An 18,042-nucleotide genomic window follows, 5' to 3' on the forward strand; every position below is an offset into this window, starting at 1 on the left:
CTGTTGATTCCGAAAAAATGTAATTTTGAAAATCGACTTTTTTGTCGCAATTTTCACGATCTGGTCACCACTTCCCCCCTTAAAGTGCGCTGACATCGCACAGCGTACGGGCGCCTTAGCTGAGCACTTGAGCATGCCAACCACTCAGCCACCGAGGCAGGTTACGCAGCAGTGGAAATATGCGTCGATGCGGCCGCTAGTCCTCCCTAGGGTCACTTAAGTTACGCAGGCTAAAATAATGACAATTGCGTCATGACGACAAGAAATGCCCCAAGTCTAAAAACAAGATCAAACTCACCCCATGATTAAGATGAGAAGATAAATCCTAGCCCGCGGTCCCGACCAGACGAACCGGTTAAGTGAAGCAGACGAAGCAGCCGGAGGATGCAGAATCACTTGTGTGAAGCAGACGAATCAGACGTAAAGAAAAGAATCACTTCTGCGAAGCAGACGAAACACTCTCGCGAAAGGAAAAACTGTTGGGAAGAAAACAAATCACTCCTGGAAAAAACGATTCACTCTTGTGGAGATGAAACCCTCTTGTGCACGTGATGAACCACTCTCGGCAAGCTGATGAACTACTCTTGGCAACGTAATGAATTACTCTTGTGATGATGATGAAGATGAACCACTTTTGTGTAGCAGGCGAGACTTGCGAAACAGACGAGTCACTCTTTTGAAGCAGACGAATCCCCCTTGGGTAGCAGACGAAACCCCCTTGGGTAGTAGACGAATACTTCTTTGGTAGCAGACGAATACCCCTTGGGTAATAGACGAATACCTCTTTGGTAGCAGACGAATACCTCTTAGGTAGAAGACGAATCCCCCTTGCGTAGCAGACAATTCCCTCTTGGGAATACGCGAATGCCCCTTGGGTAGCAGACGAATCCCTCTTGAGTGGCAGACGATTCCCTCTTTGGTAGCAGACGAATCCCTCTTGTGAAGCAGGCGAATCCTTCTTTGGGAGCAGAAGAATCCCTCTGGTGAAGCAGACGAATCCCCTTGGGAAGCAGACGAATCCCTCTTGGGTAGCAGACGAACCACTGGCGCACAGCAGATGAGGTACACTGGCGCAAAGCACGCGAACCTGCCTTGCGAGGCGGTCACGCAGTACGAGTCGCGGTCGCAGCAGGCGCCGAGTGCTGATCAAACCCGGCGAACGACACGGGGCGCGTCCATATGCGACGCCTAATGATCTTTAACGTCCGGCATTTGCGGGCACATGCGGGCCGCGAACGCTAAGCAGATGCCGCGGAGGATCCTCCCATTCAAACGCGCTCGCTCTTGCCGCGAACTGCACGCCGTACAAACACACACGACCGCGCGCGCGCAGCGCTAGCGGCATAAGCCCTGCAGCGCAGGAGGTGCACGGTGGAGACCGGTAATTTGTTTTTCTAGGTCTGCTTTCCGCTATTTTTTCGCTCTTTTCCTCCGCGCTACGCTATTGCCTCTATTTCATCCTGCACACACGCTTCCCTTTCACTCGCCGCCTAGTGATCTCCAAAGCAAAGGTGAGGCAGAGGGGGAAAGACATACAGCTCCCGGAGTGCCGTATCTGTTGTGCCTTTCTGCGGCTGCCCTGACAGCTGCCTTGGGCGGCCGGGCTCGGAGCGCCATGAATCGCTTCCCGCCCGCACCGCACGAAACAAAGGCAGAGGGCTGAACCGCACGGATATACTACAGCATGCGGTGAGGCTGCACGTGGGATTCAACCGCTGCTCGCGTTGGCTCGGTTTCGCCGCTCACGGGTCCGTCGGCTAATGCGTCGCCGGATTCACTGGACAAAACGACCCCCGCGATCACAACCAAAGACACTCAGGTCGTATTGCAGCGGGAGTTGCTGCTCCAGAGCGAAGGTCCAGCGCTTCTTTTTCTTTCCGTCTTTTCTCTCTTTTTCTACCTTTCTTTCTATTCTTCATTCTACCCTTCCTTCTTCCTTTTCTTCTATACTCTTCCTTCCGTTTTTTTCTAGCCTTCCTTCTTTCTCTTCTACCCTTCCTCCCTTCTGTCCTTTCTTTCCTTCTTTCTTTATTTCTTCCTTCTATCATTTGCTTGCTTGCTTGCTTCCTTCCTTCCCTTCTTTTCTTCTCTTCCCGTCTTTCTCCTGCATTTGCTGCCCCTTTGTTGTTCCTCTTAACTACACTTGCTTCCTTCTTTCGGTTTCAGCAGTTAATATACCTATTGCGTACGCTAACTAAATGGTGCACCGGGAACTTGCAAATATATATAGAATGACGTACTGCTCTCTCTTGGCTGATAAAAATATTCACCTTCCTTCCTTACTCGATCGGCGATGATGTGGAGGCCAATTGATTCGAGCCAGGCATTGCACCGTATCGCACAGTAGTCACAAAACTAAGACGGCGGGGCGTACGCGAACAGAATGGCTTTCGTGCAGCTTCGGCTGCCGTCAGCTTCGCGAACGGCGTCAGCGGAACTTTGCTGCTATGCTCAAGATCGCGTTGTCGAGCTTGCAGAAGCTTCGGAGGCCGCCTTTCGGCGTGTGCGAAATGTAAAAATCATTGTGGCTACTGAGAATTCAAAGCTCAATAAAAATAGTAACGGCCGAAATCAATCGGGGCCCTCCGCTAATTAAAGGCACGCCAGCAAGTCGCTAAATCGCATTCGGCACCCGCTGCGGTGGCTCAGTGGTTAGAGCGCTCGGCTACTAATCCGGACTACCCGGGTTCGAACCCGACCACGGCTGCAGTGTTTCGATGGAGGCGAAACGCAAGCGGCACCCGTCTGCTGTGCGATGTCAGTGCACGTAAAAGATCCCCAGGTGGTTGAAATTATTCCGGAGACCTCCACTGCGGCACTTCTCTCTTCCTTCACTCCCTCCTTCATCCCTTCCCTTACGGCGCGGTTCAGGTGTCCACCGAGATGTTAGATACTGTGCCATTTCCTTCCCCCAATAATAATAATAATAATAATAATAATAATAATAATAATAATAATAATAATAATAATAATACTTGGTTTTTGGAGAAAAGAAATAGCGCGGTATCTGTCTCATATATCGTTGGACACCTGGACCGCGCGCCGTAAGGCACAAAGGAGGGAGTGAAAGATGAAAGGAAGAAAGAGGTGCTCTAGTGGAAAATCCGGAATAATTTCGACCACCTGGGGATCTTTAACATGCACTGACATCGCACGTTAAGGATCCCCAGCTGGTCGAAATTATTCCGGAGCCCTCCACTTCGACCACCTGGGTATCTAACGTGCGGTTTCAAAACCTTCTTATTGGTTTTGGGGGGGAAAGGAAATGGCGCAGTATCTGTCTCATATATCGTTGGACACCTGAACCGCGCCGTAAGGGAAGGGTGAAGGAGGGAGTGAAAGAAAAAAGGAAGAGAGAGGTGCCGTAGTGGAGGGTTCCGGCATAATTTCGACCACCTGGGGATCTTTAACGTGCACTGACATCGCACAGCACACGGGCGCCTTAGCGTTTTTCCTCCATAAAAACGCAGCCGCCGCGGTCGGGTTCGAACTCGGGAACTCCGGATCAGTAGTCGAGCGCCCTAACCACTGAGCCACCGCGGCGGGGCCGGTTTCAAAACCAATTTTCATTTTCACGTAAGAAGAAATTCGTTATTATTATCTTTCCGAAAGAAGGCCAAGACCAACATGCTCGCAGATATACAGTTCTACTGGGTCATCGCGCACGATCTATAGGTCCAAGGGAAGTTTTTTTTTTTTGCTTTCGTATTTAGCAGCTGCAGTGTTTAGTTGCCGTCGGCTACGGACCAAAGATAGCAGCGACCAAACCCCAGGCCTGCAAGCCAGTGGTGGCGGTTGTGGCAAGGGGGGCAGCGATATGAAGGTGATGATGAACTGCTGCATTGTAAGCGCAGACGTTCTCTCCGTAATAACGCAAAGACGTCGCTTGCAACGCATGTGGGCTGTCTGCTCTCTTTCCATCCCCGTGCTCATATGTACGGGCGCCACCGGGAGTGACACAAGAAAAAAAAGCACAAAAAGAGCCAACACGTGAGACTCGTCTCATACATTTGGCCATTCGACCTCGATTACGATTCCCGCACGTTGTTTCGCCCGGTGTGCGCACAGAGCTACAGAAGAGCTGCTCCCGACCGCCAAGCCCCCCCCCCCCCCCCCCCCCCACACACACAGTTACAGGACAGGCTATGTGCTGTTCTCTGTTACATTCACGGCGTGCAGCGGAGCGAAAACCGCAGCTGGCGTCAGCTGATCAGTTACTGGCGCTCTGCGTGCCCAAGCATCAACATAGGCTAGGAGATTTCTGGTTTATGGGGGTTTAACGCCCCAAAGCGACTCACGCTACGAGGGACGCCGTAGTGAAGGGCTCCGGAAATTTAGACCACCTTGGGGTTCTTTAACGTGCAATGACATCCAACGGTACACGGGCCTCTAGCATTTCGGCTTCATCGAACCCGCGTCTTCCGGGTCAGCAACCGAGTGCCATAACCCCCGAGTCACCGCGGCGGTTTCGTGGGCTACGGGACAGGTCGCGTATGGAAGGCTGCTATTTAATTTCCACCACTGCAGTGGTTCACTGAAGGAGTACAGAAGAAAACCCCTTGCAATCTTTGATCTTAGCACAAATCATTTGCTTCGGTAAGATGAAATGAAAGCAAATCATTTGCGTTGTGGTCATGACGATACTTTTCCGCTGATGAGGAAATGGCGCAGTATCTCTCTCATAAATCGTTGGACACCTGAACCGCGCTGTAAGGGAAGGGATAAAGGAGGGAGTGAAAGAAGAAAGGATAATAGGTTCCGTAGTGGAGAACTCCGGAAAAATTTCGACCACCTGGGGATCTTTAACGTGCACCGACATCGCACAGCACACGGGCGCCTTAGCGTTTTTCCTCCATAAAAACGCAGCCGCCGCGGTCGGGTTCGAACCCGGGAACTCCGGATCAGTAGTCGAGCGCCCTAACCACTGAGCCAGCGCGGCGGGTTTTGTCCGGTGGCAAAATACGCATTTATTGCTGTGAAAATCGCGCTGAAAACGTTCCCACCGATCGATTCAATCGACCCGCCGCGGTGGCTCAGTGGTTAGGGCGCTCGACTACTAATCCGAAGTTCCCGGGTTCAAACCCGACCGCGGCGGCTGCGTTTTTATGGAGGAAAAACGCTAAGGCGCCCGTGTGCAGTGCGATGTCAGTGCACGTTAAAGATCCCCAGGTGGTCGAAATTATTTCCGGAGCCCTCCACTACGGCACCTCTTTCTTCCTTTCTTCTTTCACTCCCTCCTTTATCCCTTTCCTTACGGCGCGGTTCAGGTGTCCAACGGTATATGAGACAGACACTGCGCCATTTCCTTTCACCGAAAACCAATTATTATTATTATTATCGATCGGTTCAAGATAATGATGTCAATAACGGAACTGACTCGTAACTGCCGTTTGAAGGTGAGTGGCAGGGTAGCGTAACCGCAGAGATCGGCGAAAAAAAGTTGACGGTGTCGTAGCTGTTTCTTTTGAAAACTGCGTCCGAGGGCGACGGCATGCCGTATTTCGCTTCTTGTTGCTTTCTAGCTTATCAAAACTCCTGTTTACAGTGAAAATCGGTGGTGGCAATGAAAACGGGCTATTTATCATTAGAACCACCGTAATACCGATACAGGCCCACTTTAATTTGTCCCCTGTCTTATTTACACGTGCGCGCAAATCTATGCCTATAGGACAGGGCAACGCATTTCAGCGCGCTACCACTAATCTGTGATTTCGCCGATATTTGTTAGTGGCAACCTGCAACAGGTGGCAATCTGCCCACCGGGTAGTGGGAAGCCCGCCATCAGGCTTTATAGGCGAATGTGCAAAACACTTAAATTCCATCCGCGGCGGCACGAACAGATTAGCGTCGCTGGCCACTACACGACAGCACAATGCTATCGCCGTAACCAATCACCCCACTTGTTTACCTGCCTTTCTCTCGCCCTGTGCACTGCATATCGTCGTCTTCATCAACTTCCAACCGTGCGCAATGCATCCAGAACACCACCGCTACAGCATTACCCTCTTAAACCCAGCCTCGAACTGAAACCGAAGTTAAAATCGAAATGCGAGCCCACCTGATTCCCATTTGACCTAAACACGCTTGATCGGCTGTCATTTTTTTTTTGAACTTCGCCTCCATCGAAATACGGCGCAATTAAGGAGTGGCCAGCTAGGGAAGGATATCTGCTGGTAGATCATCGCCGCTGCTTGCGCAAGACAATAATATAATTGGTTTTTGGGGAAAGGAAATGGCGCAGTATCTGTCTCCTATATCGTTGGACACCTGAACCGCGCCGTAAGGGAAGGGATGAAGGAGGGAGTGAAAGAAGACAGGAAGAAGGAGGTGCCGTAGTGGAGGGCTCCGGAATAACGTAGACCACCTGGGGATCTTTAACGTGCACTGACATCGCACAGCACACGGGCGCAACAAATGGCGGTTTGAAGTCACTAAGGAATACGTCCGTCTAAACCTGCCGTGCACTCAAATGGGATAGTGGCTGTGGAGGTGAAAAAAAAAAAACGCTAAGGCGCCCGTGTGTTGTGCGATGCCAGTGCACGTTAAAGATCCCCAGGTGGTCGAAATTATTCCGGAGCCCTCCACTACGGCACCTCATTCTTCCTTTCTTCTTTCACTTCCTCCTTTATCCCTTCCCTTGCGGCGCGGTTCAGGTGTCCAACGATATACGAGACAGATACTGTGCCATTTCCTTCCCCCCCCCCCAAAAAAAAAGCAATGATTATTATTATTATTATTGTTATTATTATTATGTGGAGGTGATGGCAATGATGACGACGATCACCGCGACGACAGGCGAGCGAATCCGGCCCACGCTTGGCTGTCCCGAACTCCAGGTTCCACGGGACCTCTCGAATGATGCCAGTCTCGAAAGTACACGCCTTCAAGCTCCACGGTTAACAAACAAAATAAGCTAACCGACAGAAAATTTGTACGACGAATGCCTAGTAGCAGCGCCCTCATAGCAACGAGGTGCTGAAGTGGCGATGGTCACCAAACTGCCTAATGCGAATTGAAAGAAAGCAACTTAATCTTATCATGTTCTGTTTCAGACTTCACTGTTTTTAATCATTACCTTCTATGACTTTAAAGCTACAGCGAATCTGTCTGTTACAATCCTTCGTCCAGGCTCCCTCCCTGTATTACTACAAATCGTGCAACTTTTTTTTTGTTGCGTCTGCTGCTGATAAATCCATCGACGTTCATTGTTCCTAAACAGCAGAGTCTGAGTCACGGTGATAATGCCCGCATTGATATCTGGACGGATGCTGCGACATTCCAATGAAACGCACCTTCGCTGACCTACTACGCACTGGCGTAAGTCATCGACTTGGGCACGCTTCTTTTTATAACTCTATTGTGTGATACGAGCCTTAACCTTGTTTCAAATAGCAGGGCACTGTCTATTGATTTACCACTAACTGATTGCTTTCTGATTGCGCCTTTCCCCTTTCTGTACTGGTTAACAGCCGGAATCTTTACCGTCGAAATGATTCAGCCACTGGTGCCCATGTATCCAGGTGACCATGCTTCCCATTACTAACTGCAGTTAATGACTGGATAGCAGCCATTACTAAACTTCCCGTTACTAGCTGCGAATAGCAGCCGTTTCTAACTCTGTGGGTTAGTAACTATTATTAACCTTCCCTTTACTAACTGCAGATACTAACAGGATAACATATGTGACAAGTTAATACCCCAAAGTTAGTACGTTAGTACCCAAAGTTAGTACCTTTTTCTAGTAGTGCAAATTGTCGCGCCATCTATGGCAGTCAAAGAAACAACTAATGCACCTCATAACTAGAATGGCAGAGTCGCAAGACGTCAGTAAAAAAGCAGACGCACCATGTCACGTGCGGAACATTTGTGTAATAACATACTATCGAGGACAAACATAGCACCTGGATTGCATTGTCAGGTGGCGCCTACACGCAGTGCGGCAGGGTTTGGAACTTTGAGGCACTTACTTTTGTTCCCCATAGGACGTTCCAAAGTTGAATTAGGGACGAAAAACAAAAAATTGCCACTGACTTAACTTGGCTAACCCTGGAATTCAGCGAAAAGCAAGCACGCTTGCTAAGCGTGTGAGGCTGGTCCATGGCAGCTCCGCTACACGCTCGCGACAGCTGTTCTATATATACATCCACACGACCACGTGGCTATGATGTGGTGTCACATGGCCCTACGACACCCCCCATCGGATGTCATCACGTGGCTTCACATCACCCCATCGGATGCTCTTAAGGTCAAAGGTCCACCCAAAGGTCTTCCAATGTCAAAGGTCACCTAAAGGTCACGGGTCAAGGCTATGGGTCAAGGAGGAGGAGGAGAAGAGACTTTAATGCAGGGGTCAAGGGTTCGCCCCCATAACTGTACCACGTATGGTCATACACGGCTACCCTTGGTTGGGCTGAAGGTCGTTCAAGGTCGCTGTACTGCCTACTCGAAGTCTGCTTTACCTAGCGTAGCGAAGGCTTTTGCTTCAAAAATGAAACGCTACCAGAGAACAAAAGACGCACTAAACTATCTCAATTGTCGGTGGCCACCCATGCTTCTCCAATTTACGCGATTAACTAAAGTCCACTGCCTTTCGAAACACTGCATGGTTTTAGTGCGGCACGAGCATAACGCCACTCAAGTGCACGCGTGCAGGCGTCTCTCCTCCCCTTCCATCCCGGCACGGCCAGCTGTGGTTTCCATACGATCGCAGTGTCAGCGCATAATTAGCAGCCCGCGACACAGTAAACAACCGGGACGGCGCGTGCGGGGGTCTGAAGCGACAGAGCGTGACGATCGTGCATCCTTGACGGGTCACGGTCTCCGCCGAGCCGACAGGTAGTATATATATAGCAGCGGAAAAGATGCACATATCCCGTCGCTTCGTTACACGTCCGTGTAGCGAGCGACACGCGGTAGGAAATTCCGGCCGCGGGGGCCGCATTACGATGCAGGCGAATCGCAAAAGGTGTTCTGTGCAACGTCAGTGCACGTTAAACACTCTCACGTGGTCGAAATTATTCCGGAGCCTTCCACTACCACCCCCTCTTTCGAAGCGAAAGCTTCACTACGCTACAGGTAAATCCGATTTCACCGTGCGTTGCCGGTTGACCTTCAAGTGAGCCAGAGGTCAAGTGTGGCTGTAGGCCTTACCACATGTGGTCTACCATGGTGTCTCACCAGTTGAGCTTCGAATTTTGAGCAACCGTTCGTCGTACAGCATTGTGGTTGGTGTCTAAGCATATCTGTTTTGCATAAAGCTTACATGTTTTAGCCAAGTTGGAGGCTAGCTTGCGACAGAGGCTCGGACCAATGACATAAGCACCTTCAATTGCACGCTTTCTGAGACTTGCCACAGGGGCTCGGACTGACGAGATATGCACCTTCAGTTGCATGTTTTAAGGCGCGGTTGAGGTGTTCACCGAGATCTCCAGATCTGAGAGCTACTGCGTCCTTTGCCTAAAAGGCCTAAATCTCTATAAAAACAGCTAAAAACAGCCTGAAAGTTCAGTGAGGTGGTACTGCTGCACAGTTAAGTGATTTATTCTGAATTTTTGCTACTTCCTTAACGTACGCAACCCGGGTGTGTACGCACAATTTGATCGTTTCTATACGGGCACGGAAATGATCCCAACGAACCAGTTTTCTCGATGTACTATTATTTTTCTCAATAAACTCAGGCTTTCCCATTTCTGCGCTGTGGAGCACCAGCAACAACGATAGATTAGAACCGTTATGCCACATCTACATAGGTTGGGCATTGCAGCATTGATTGCGTGTAACACGCCTTCAAGTCAGAGAACACCGGAGAAAGTAAAGGAGTTCTAAAAATTGCCTTTTTTCATAGTAAGATGTCTCATATTTGATCTTTTTAATAGTATTTCCTCAACTATGAGCCTGAGTGCGCAAATTCGGCTCATCCCAGTCCCTGAAGGAGTATGGGTGCTTCTGTGAATACGAAACTCGAAGAAATAAAATTGCCAGCGAATTTTTGTTTCCTCCTACCTCTTGTGACGTCAAGAGACGTAACTCTGGCACGTTGTACAAGTGGAGGGGGAAAAAAACCCTCCTTCATCTCCTTTTGTTCATGAAGGCAATGTACAGGCTGTTCTACTCCTTTGAAGAAGCAAAGACGGCACTTTACTCCTTAGGAAATTTAGACGTAGTAAACGGCTGTTGGCCAGAGAGTAAAGAAGCACGTTACTCCTTTTCTTTTCAAAGTGTAGGGTGACAAACGCAAGGCATAAATACAGCTTTCTTAAACACAAGCTATGCGCATGGATTTTTTTCGGGTGTAAAATGGCTGCAGGAACGACGAAGCCAATGACAACCGGTGCTCATTATCATTTCCCCACCGCTCGTTCTCAACAAAAGCAATCTTGAATGACAACAGCGCTAGGCTTCGCTGCGATTCGTTCATGCAGTAGCCCTCTTGAAATCGAAAAACGAACAGAACAGCACTACAGAGTCATTGTTCTTGCTCATGACTGAAATGTGAACGCACTGTCGGAGAGGCTATACGCGAGTGTCATCGTCGTGTCACGTGACAGCTGAGCGGATGACATCACCTGTTTAAAACAAAACATTGGTAAAAAAACACTACAAGTGAAAGGACAATGAATGAGAGCAGGACAGACAATAGTACGATAGATGCGGGTGACGGACGCGAGGTGCTGCATTAGTTGCCTCAGTGGTGAAAAACCTCATGAAAAGTCTTGGAGCGGAATTTCCCTTCTTTCTTGATTCTATATTCCCCCTTCACACCTTCTTGTCACTGAAGCAGGCGGGAAATGTGTGTTATCTAGCCGCAACTGCCCGTCTTTCCCTTCTTCTGTGAACCAGCTTTCATGCTTTCAGAATAATAATAATAACCAAATTCGTGACAGTGCACTAAACGAAACTAGACGGAAGGCCATCATGGAAGACCTCTTCAAAATCTATAGATTGGCTGAATGGTGCAAAAAAGAGCGCAACCATGAATACAAAACAAAGAAACAAGGACGAGCGCTCGTCTTTGTTTCTTCGTTCCGTCTTCGTCTTTGCGCGCTTGTTTCCACCATGCACCTAAACCAACTCGCCCAACTTTCTGCTATGATCAGTGAGGATGGCTGAGGACGAAAACATGCCGGAGCCTTCCAAGGCTGTTGCCTGAAAATGGAGCCCCGCAACCTTCTGCGGTTCTTAACTTCTCTTGTCAGTACGTGCCACTAGACAGGTCTTCGAATAAACAGACAATAGCACGACTGCATGCAGCTAAAGTTGGATAAGTCGAACTCCAGGAATCTGCATTGCTTACGACAGCTTCCGTGAATGGGGTACGGAGGCAGATGACATCCTACGCACGCTATAACGAGAAAACGGCATACGAATGCGTGAGACGATCGCAAGTACTCTGAAGCAGCAGCTGATGAGGAGTATTGAAAGCTGCAGTTTTACGGAACACATATCTGTTGCTCAACGAACTTCAAAGAACATGGTGCAGTCTATAGTGGCGCAGTACAGCATAAACATCTCACCAATCTTAGTCGTTCTCCTGGACGTACAAGCACAGCCCCAGGGTCGAGACCTCCGAGTTCTAAGCAACGCGGTGCGGCGGCAGAGCTCTCCTCCGTCAACACTGCGACCTAGCGAAACTGAGAAGCTATAGCGAAACTGCGCGTCAGAAGCAAACCGACGCGGACTATAATGCATTTCCGTTGCCGAGGGCTCGGGCCGCCGGCGCGCGATTTCGTCAGGCCAACTGAGGCGCGATGCTCTATAGTTACCCACTCCCGTACGTAGCCAATAGGAAGGGCGAGAGCCCGCCAGTGCACAACGCTAATAACTCAGCTAAATTTAGGATTAGTGAGGAAACTTCGACCGAGGTCTCACGCAGGGCAGAAACGACCACCACCAGGGGCGCCAGCATCGATGAGAGGGCAGCGAGCCACAGTATACGCCAGCTGCGATGACGGAACGCAACAGAGGTACATCCGTCCGCGACGAATGTCAAAGTAATGTGCCGGTTTCATAAAATCTATCAACAAGTGGAATGAAGCTATTTAGTAGAGCTCAAAAGTTTTACAGCGTTAAGAGTAGCAAGATCGTGCCCAGTTCTATGGCGTCGTCGCCACCTATACAGTAAGCACAGACCACCTGCCACGCTAATTGGTCAGCACACAGTGACGCCAAGCATGACGTCACTACAACGCACAATGGAAACCCAAAGGAGACGACGACTCACATTCGCGCCATCTTCTGCAAATTGAATCCCGTCTTGTGAAAAACACTCCATTCGCCCACGCCACCGAACGCTGAACATTCGCGTTCCCAGTGATGTTCCCTGCCATCACCGAAGATTCTCTGAATTAGCCCCAAAATTCTCTAATTCTGGCCCCTTTTTCCCCAGCAAATTCAAAAATTCAGTAATTTGGAACAAAAAAGTGAGCAAATTTCGGCTCTTTACAAGTCCCTGAAACTGCGCAGATTCACGTTTCGCCAAATTTTTCTCCATAACATCGCTGAAAAAGGCAAAAAATTGCTGGTAGGAATGTTTACTGCGCGCTCCGGGCTCGTAATCGTCTTGTTAGTTTTTTTTTTCCTTAAACGTAGTAAACGGGGACTTTTAAAGACGGCTCTGCGCTTTTCTCGCGTTCTGCAGTACAAAAAAGAATCCATTTACTGCGAAGCCGACTCAGCATACGACACCAAAGGATGCTGACCGTCTGCGATTCATAGCGTTTCCGCTATGAATCGCAGACGATCAGCGACTGCAGCGTGTTCTTTGAAGTTTGTTGAGCAACATATATGTGCTCCATGAAACTGCAACTTTCAATACTCATCAGCTGCTGCTTCACACTACAGTCAGCATTTCGGTACGTCGCAGCTAAGGAACGAAGCGGTAGATGCCCCTCGAAGTATGCCCTCCAGCCAATGGCGTCGACCGATTTTCATAACGCTCCGTGTTATGAAACCACGGCTAATACCTTTCATCTGCCACCGCCCGCAATGTCTTGTTATAGCCGGATACAACTCAAGAACGCAGCGGCTTTTCCCTGTGAAAGAATACCTCTTCCAGTCAATGGCATCGGCCGATGGTCATGACCCTAATAGCGTGACAATGCAAGGAGCGCACGCCACAATGGAGAGGAGGTAGGTCTACCCACGACCACAGAGGGAAGGAATTATCCCCTTCCATCTACCACTCCCTGCATTGTCACGATAGCAGGGTCATGAGAATTGGCCGACGCCATTGGCTGGAAAAGGGTCCCCTTTGACGGGGAAAAGCCGCTGCGTTCTTGAGTTGTATCCGACTATAACATGTACAATGGGATTATCCACGACGCCAAGAGAATCATTCGACACCATTGGCTGGAGGGTTTTCTTTGAGGCGCAACTGCCGGTTCGTTCTTGAGCTGACAGAATGGTCCACACTGCTGGCGAAGGACACGAGTAGTATAAAGGCACGCTGATGCAAGAAACGACCCCATTCGCGTGCCAGCTTGGGCAAAGCGACGTCGGGGCGGGTGTGACTGCCTTCGAGTTCCCTCCAACACAATAACCCTCGCGCACAACAGGTGTAACGACCCGTTTGTATGCATTCTGGGAACAAAAAGGCGAACCGAAGCGCGTCGGCATGCAGCCTTTGTTGGCGACGCGTAGCCATTGCAGGAACGCATTAACTGACGCGCAGCCCATTATACCGATCGAGTGAAAAGCTCCGGCAACAAGCCCTCCTCTCTCCAATACGTTGCGCGCAGGACTGACAACAGCGGTGGCGCGAAGCGCATTCTTGGGACATTTCAGAGCACGAAAGCACAACAGCGAAGTGATCAGGTCGCTCCCACTCGATCAAGGTGTGGAGCAAGTTTGAGTGTTTCTGTGGCGGTGGCCCTGGTCTGCATGGTGCCCGGTTCCTCAGGGACGAATCTTTGGGAAACATATATATTTAAGCCCCACTCGAGCACACTAAAAACACGTGCTCTGGGCGCTCTTTGGCAACCTGACACTCAGCCATTACAAGATAAAATCACTCAATCAGTCAATCAACCAGTCGGTCAACAAGTCAATCAGCCAAGAAAATAAGTCAAGCCCAGCCCGGCCCAGCCCGGCCCAGCCCGGCCCAGCCCAGTCCAGTCCAGTCCAGTCCAGTCCAGTCCAGTCCAGTCCAGTCCAGTCCAGTCCAGTCCAGTCCAGTCCAGCCCAGTTCAGCCCAGTTCAGTCCCAGTCCCCCAATTCAGCCAGCCAGCCCAGCCCAGCCAAGTCCAGTGAAGTCCAGTCCAGTCCAGTCAAGTCCAGTCCAATCCAGCCCAGCCCAGCCAAGTTAGTCAGCCAACACTAAGCGCTCCAAGAAATGAAAATAAAGGCCCGTGTTCCGGCGACCATACGTTTGGCAAGAAAGCAAAAAGACCGCATTGATAATGAAACTATGGTGGAGTCGAAAAACACACAAACAGGCATGCGTACGCAGTTTGCTATTTCGACGCATTTACTGCAGCACTCACGACGTATAGCAGCAGTGGCGGCGTTGCCTTGAGTCACTAACCTGTAGTACTGCTGGTGCGCACGTAGCATGAGCAGGTAAAAATAAAGCACGAAAAAGGACATACGAGAATTTGCCAAGACAGCGGTTCGCCAAATCTCAACTCCAGATGTAACGACAGGTTTGCTTGGGTTATGAGAAAACGAAAGACGCGGTAACAGTCTCACTCAATGTCACGGTGTGAGATGTAGAGGTGAGAACAGAGCAATCGAAATGCTCTGGACGCCAGCGGCCAGATAAATTATCCATATAGCCCCTCCAATCCGGCCCTCTAAACGCACGGTCTTCTATCTGGCGACAGAAAAGAAAAAAAAAACATCCGTGAACCATTTGGTTGCCATAGAAACCAGATGCTATATCGTAAATCGCAGGGCCATCGTTGAATCTCATGGAATGGCATTGTCAATACGCGGAAGCAGCGGACAAGTAGCGCCATCGTTGAGGGTGTCATAGAGTGGCATTACCAATATGAAGAAAACAGCGTATACAAGTACGGTCATCGTTGGAGCTGGAATGGAGTGACATTGCCAGTATGGAGAAAGAGCAGACAAAGAGGGCCATCGTTGGAGGTGTAATGGAGTGGCACTGTCAATAAGGGGAAAACAGCGGACAAATAGGGCCATCGTTAAAGGCGCAAATGAGTGGCATTGCCAGCACAGAGAGTACAGCGCTCAGGTAGGGCCATCGTTGGAGGCGTAAAGGAGCGGCATTGCCAATATGGGGAGTACAGCGCACAACTACGGCCATGACTGGTTGTGTCATACAATGACACTGCCAACACTGGAGCACCGACGTCAACGCTGGTCCTATGTAGGGTCGTGCATTGTCAACGTGCTTGCAACCCTTGGGCCCATGTATTGTGCTGCCTGGGATAGCGCGGCGCTTGTTTCTTGGCGTTTCGCCAGCCGGTCACCGATCAGAGCAACACGCTATGCACGTGCGATTCACATTTTTGTTTTTGTTTTGACAAGGACGCTACATAGGCCGCGCACTGACAAACGCAAGGGGCGACGCCAAGCCAGCGAGGCAACGATCGGGTGAACAAACGAAAGAATGATAGAAAGCCACGCTCGGGTTACTGCTTTGTCGTCAAGGGGCAAGTTCTAATGCGTGTAACAGGTTCAAATAACGCACGAAAGCGGGCCTTTATACGAAGTGTCATCGCTTGGAGCCTTGAGAAACTAGGAGGCGCGGACCGCTATGTCCCCACCTATATACTGTACACCGTGCTCAAGGCAGACCCCGAGCCGTGCAATCAAGGAAGGGACAATCGAATGGGGTGGAAACAGAGCATCTGAAAGTTTCTACTGGGCGTACATCAACTCTGAGTGAAAACACTAATTAATCAAAAATTGTCACATTACGCACTCGCATGTAGTTTTCATTCATCCGCTCAATATGGGAATCTCAACCTTTCCCTCCACCCGGCTCGGTAGCTTGATGGCTGTGGAGTTCGGTTGCCGAGTCAAAGGTCGTTGGGGTGGAATCCTGTCTCTGCCGACCGCATTTTGTTGAGGCGAAATGCATTTGACGCCCACGTGCTGAGTCAGCAAGCGTTGAGAAGCCCAAGGGGGTCGAAATTAATCCGGACCCTTCCACTATGCTACGGCGTCCCTCGAAGCCCAAGCACAGCGCTGGGATGTTAAACACCCGATACTATACCATATTGTTTTTAGTGCACTATCACCTAAATGGCGTCCCTTTAAAAAGGTGTATAAACAAGTTTACAGCCTAGCGAAAGCGACTTTAAGGACAAATACATCGATAATACAAAGCAAGGTATCAGAACAAGCCGTCTTTGCGGCCCGAAATAAAAAGACACACCATGTGTCTCCAGCCAAACAAGCATCAAGCGGCACGAGACATCGTACATATGATTATTGTATTCCATGAGGCTGCCTGCACGCTCTCAGGAAGAAAACACCACTATTAGCGCTGTGACCTTTCAGAACATCCGCCATCTGCGAACAAGCTCTCCAAGCAGAGTATCAGCTCACACAGGGTAAGCGGAGAAGCTGTGGGTTTGCGAGGAAATTCCTTGCAGCCACGCAGCAATACGTAACCTCACCAATAAGAAAAATAGCTATACTGTATCGTAGCGCTTCTCTTAACGGACACCCATAGAGCTCTATGTATTATTTGCGCTATCAAATACACGGGCGCTCCTCATGTTATCCACCCAAGCTGCACAGGTCATCGGCACAATATTGGAAATATATTGGTAAATACCGGTCCAATAACGGCCCAGAATGAAACCATCAACTTCCAATATTGAGCCGATTATATGAGCTGCTTTCCCACTGAACGCCGCGCGTATTACAAAGCTATATAAATGTAGAAGAGACGCTCGACCGTTTTACAGCGTTCCAATACGCACCTGTGCACGCGATAAGCACAGGTGCAAAGGACTATTTAAACTGAGCTTAGCACTGGTGCACCTGTGCGAAAGGACAAACGTGCGGACAAAAACTGAGCTGACACGATGATCGGACACGAAGAAGTGAAAAATATCACCCTATATAACGCATTTCAAGCCTGAAAGAAAAAAAAAAACGCGAATGTTTTTCGTCCTCTGATAACCGAAGGAATGAAAGCGACATCTGTACGGCTCGATCGACACTACAGTCCTCGTCCGCATGAGCGTGCTCGCTGCATAACCCAATTGGACCGCACGACCACGAGATGGCATCACATCCTCAAAAGCGCCCACTGCCCGAGTCGCAGGCTGCCCAGGGCTTAGGGCCACATCAGCATCAATCTCACTGACGTTTCGACGGAAGTCCCACATGTAACTACAACTGTAAAATATTGATATTCTTTGAGGATACGATAAAAATTAGTGTCTATTTTTATTCCATAGACTTTAATTTGCCACTCGGAAGTAATGGAACGGCAGGAGAGAGCTCTTAGTAAACAAGCGTGTCATGTGCGCCGCTGCCATGGCGACGATTTCTCATTAATAAAACTCGGCGACAGTGCGCAACCAAACGCGGAAGACTGCGACGCAGAGCGATTCGCATTCGCCGAGCATAAATTGCACAGCGGGAGGCGAACTCAACTCTGTTTAAACAGCGGCTGTCAATATTGCTTACCCGACCCGGCCAGCCATACCCGTAGGTTTCCATGCCAGCACAGAACTGAAGTAGCTACGTTTTTCCCGCTCGCAATGTTCAAAACGCAGACCTGGCAGAATGTGTCTCAGAGACCGAGATTATATAGGAAGCTTCCGTTCGCAGAGCAGTTACCTCCAACCGACGGTACACGTCACGCTTAAAGTCTATAAACAAGAGATGATTACGAGCGCAAAAATTCTCCGCGAACACTGCCTCAGTGTTCGACTTAAGAGTGTTAGCTTCGGGAGCTTCAAGTGTCTACTTCGGTGCGCCCAGCATACGTGGAGAAGACCAAATGCAAACATCCCTTCTAAGACCCGCCGCGGTGGCTCAGTGGTTAGGGCGCTCGGCTACTGATTCGGAGTTCTTGGGTTCGAACCCGACCGCGGCGGCTCAGGTTTTATGGATGCA

General features: G+C 49.8%; 1 protein-coding gene across 6 annotated transcripts in view; it reads right to left on the minus strand.

The window, feature by feature from the left end:
• The window catches only part of Pld (Phospholipase D), a 101,530-nt gene that overhangs the window by 71,020 nt on the left and 12,468 nt on the right, over nucleotides 1–18,042 (minus strand). For 2 of the 6 annotated variants that reach the window (XM_077637845.1, XM_077637842.1), the window contains exons 1-2: nucleotides 738–1,144; nucleotides 299–695 (exon numbers count right to left, since the gene is read on the minus strand). The exons of 3 other annotated variants lie outside the window; for them this stretch is intronic. In XM_077637845.1, the coding sequence (XP_077493971.1) occupies nucleotides 299–303 (5 nt within the window). In that variant the 5' untranslated portion in view covers nucleotides 304–695; nucleotides 738–1,144. One more of the 6 variants, XM_077637846.1, reaches the window with a different exon arrangement.

Source organism: Amblyomma americanum, chromosome 9, assembly GCF_052857255.1.
Source record: "Amblyomma americanum isolate KBUSLIRL-KWMA chromosome 9, ASM5285725v1, whole genome shotgun sequence".
NCBI classification, from domain to species: domain Eukaryota; kingdom Metazoa; phylum Arthropoda; class Arachnida; order Ixodida; family Ixodidae; genus Amblyomma; species Amblyomma americanum.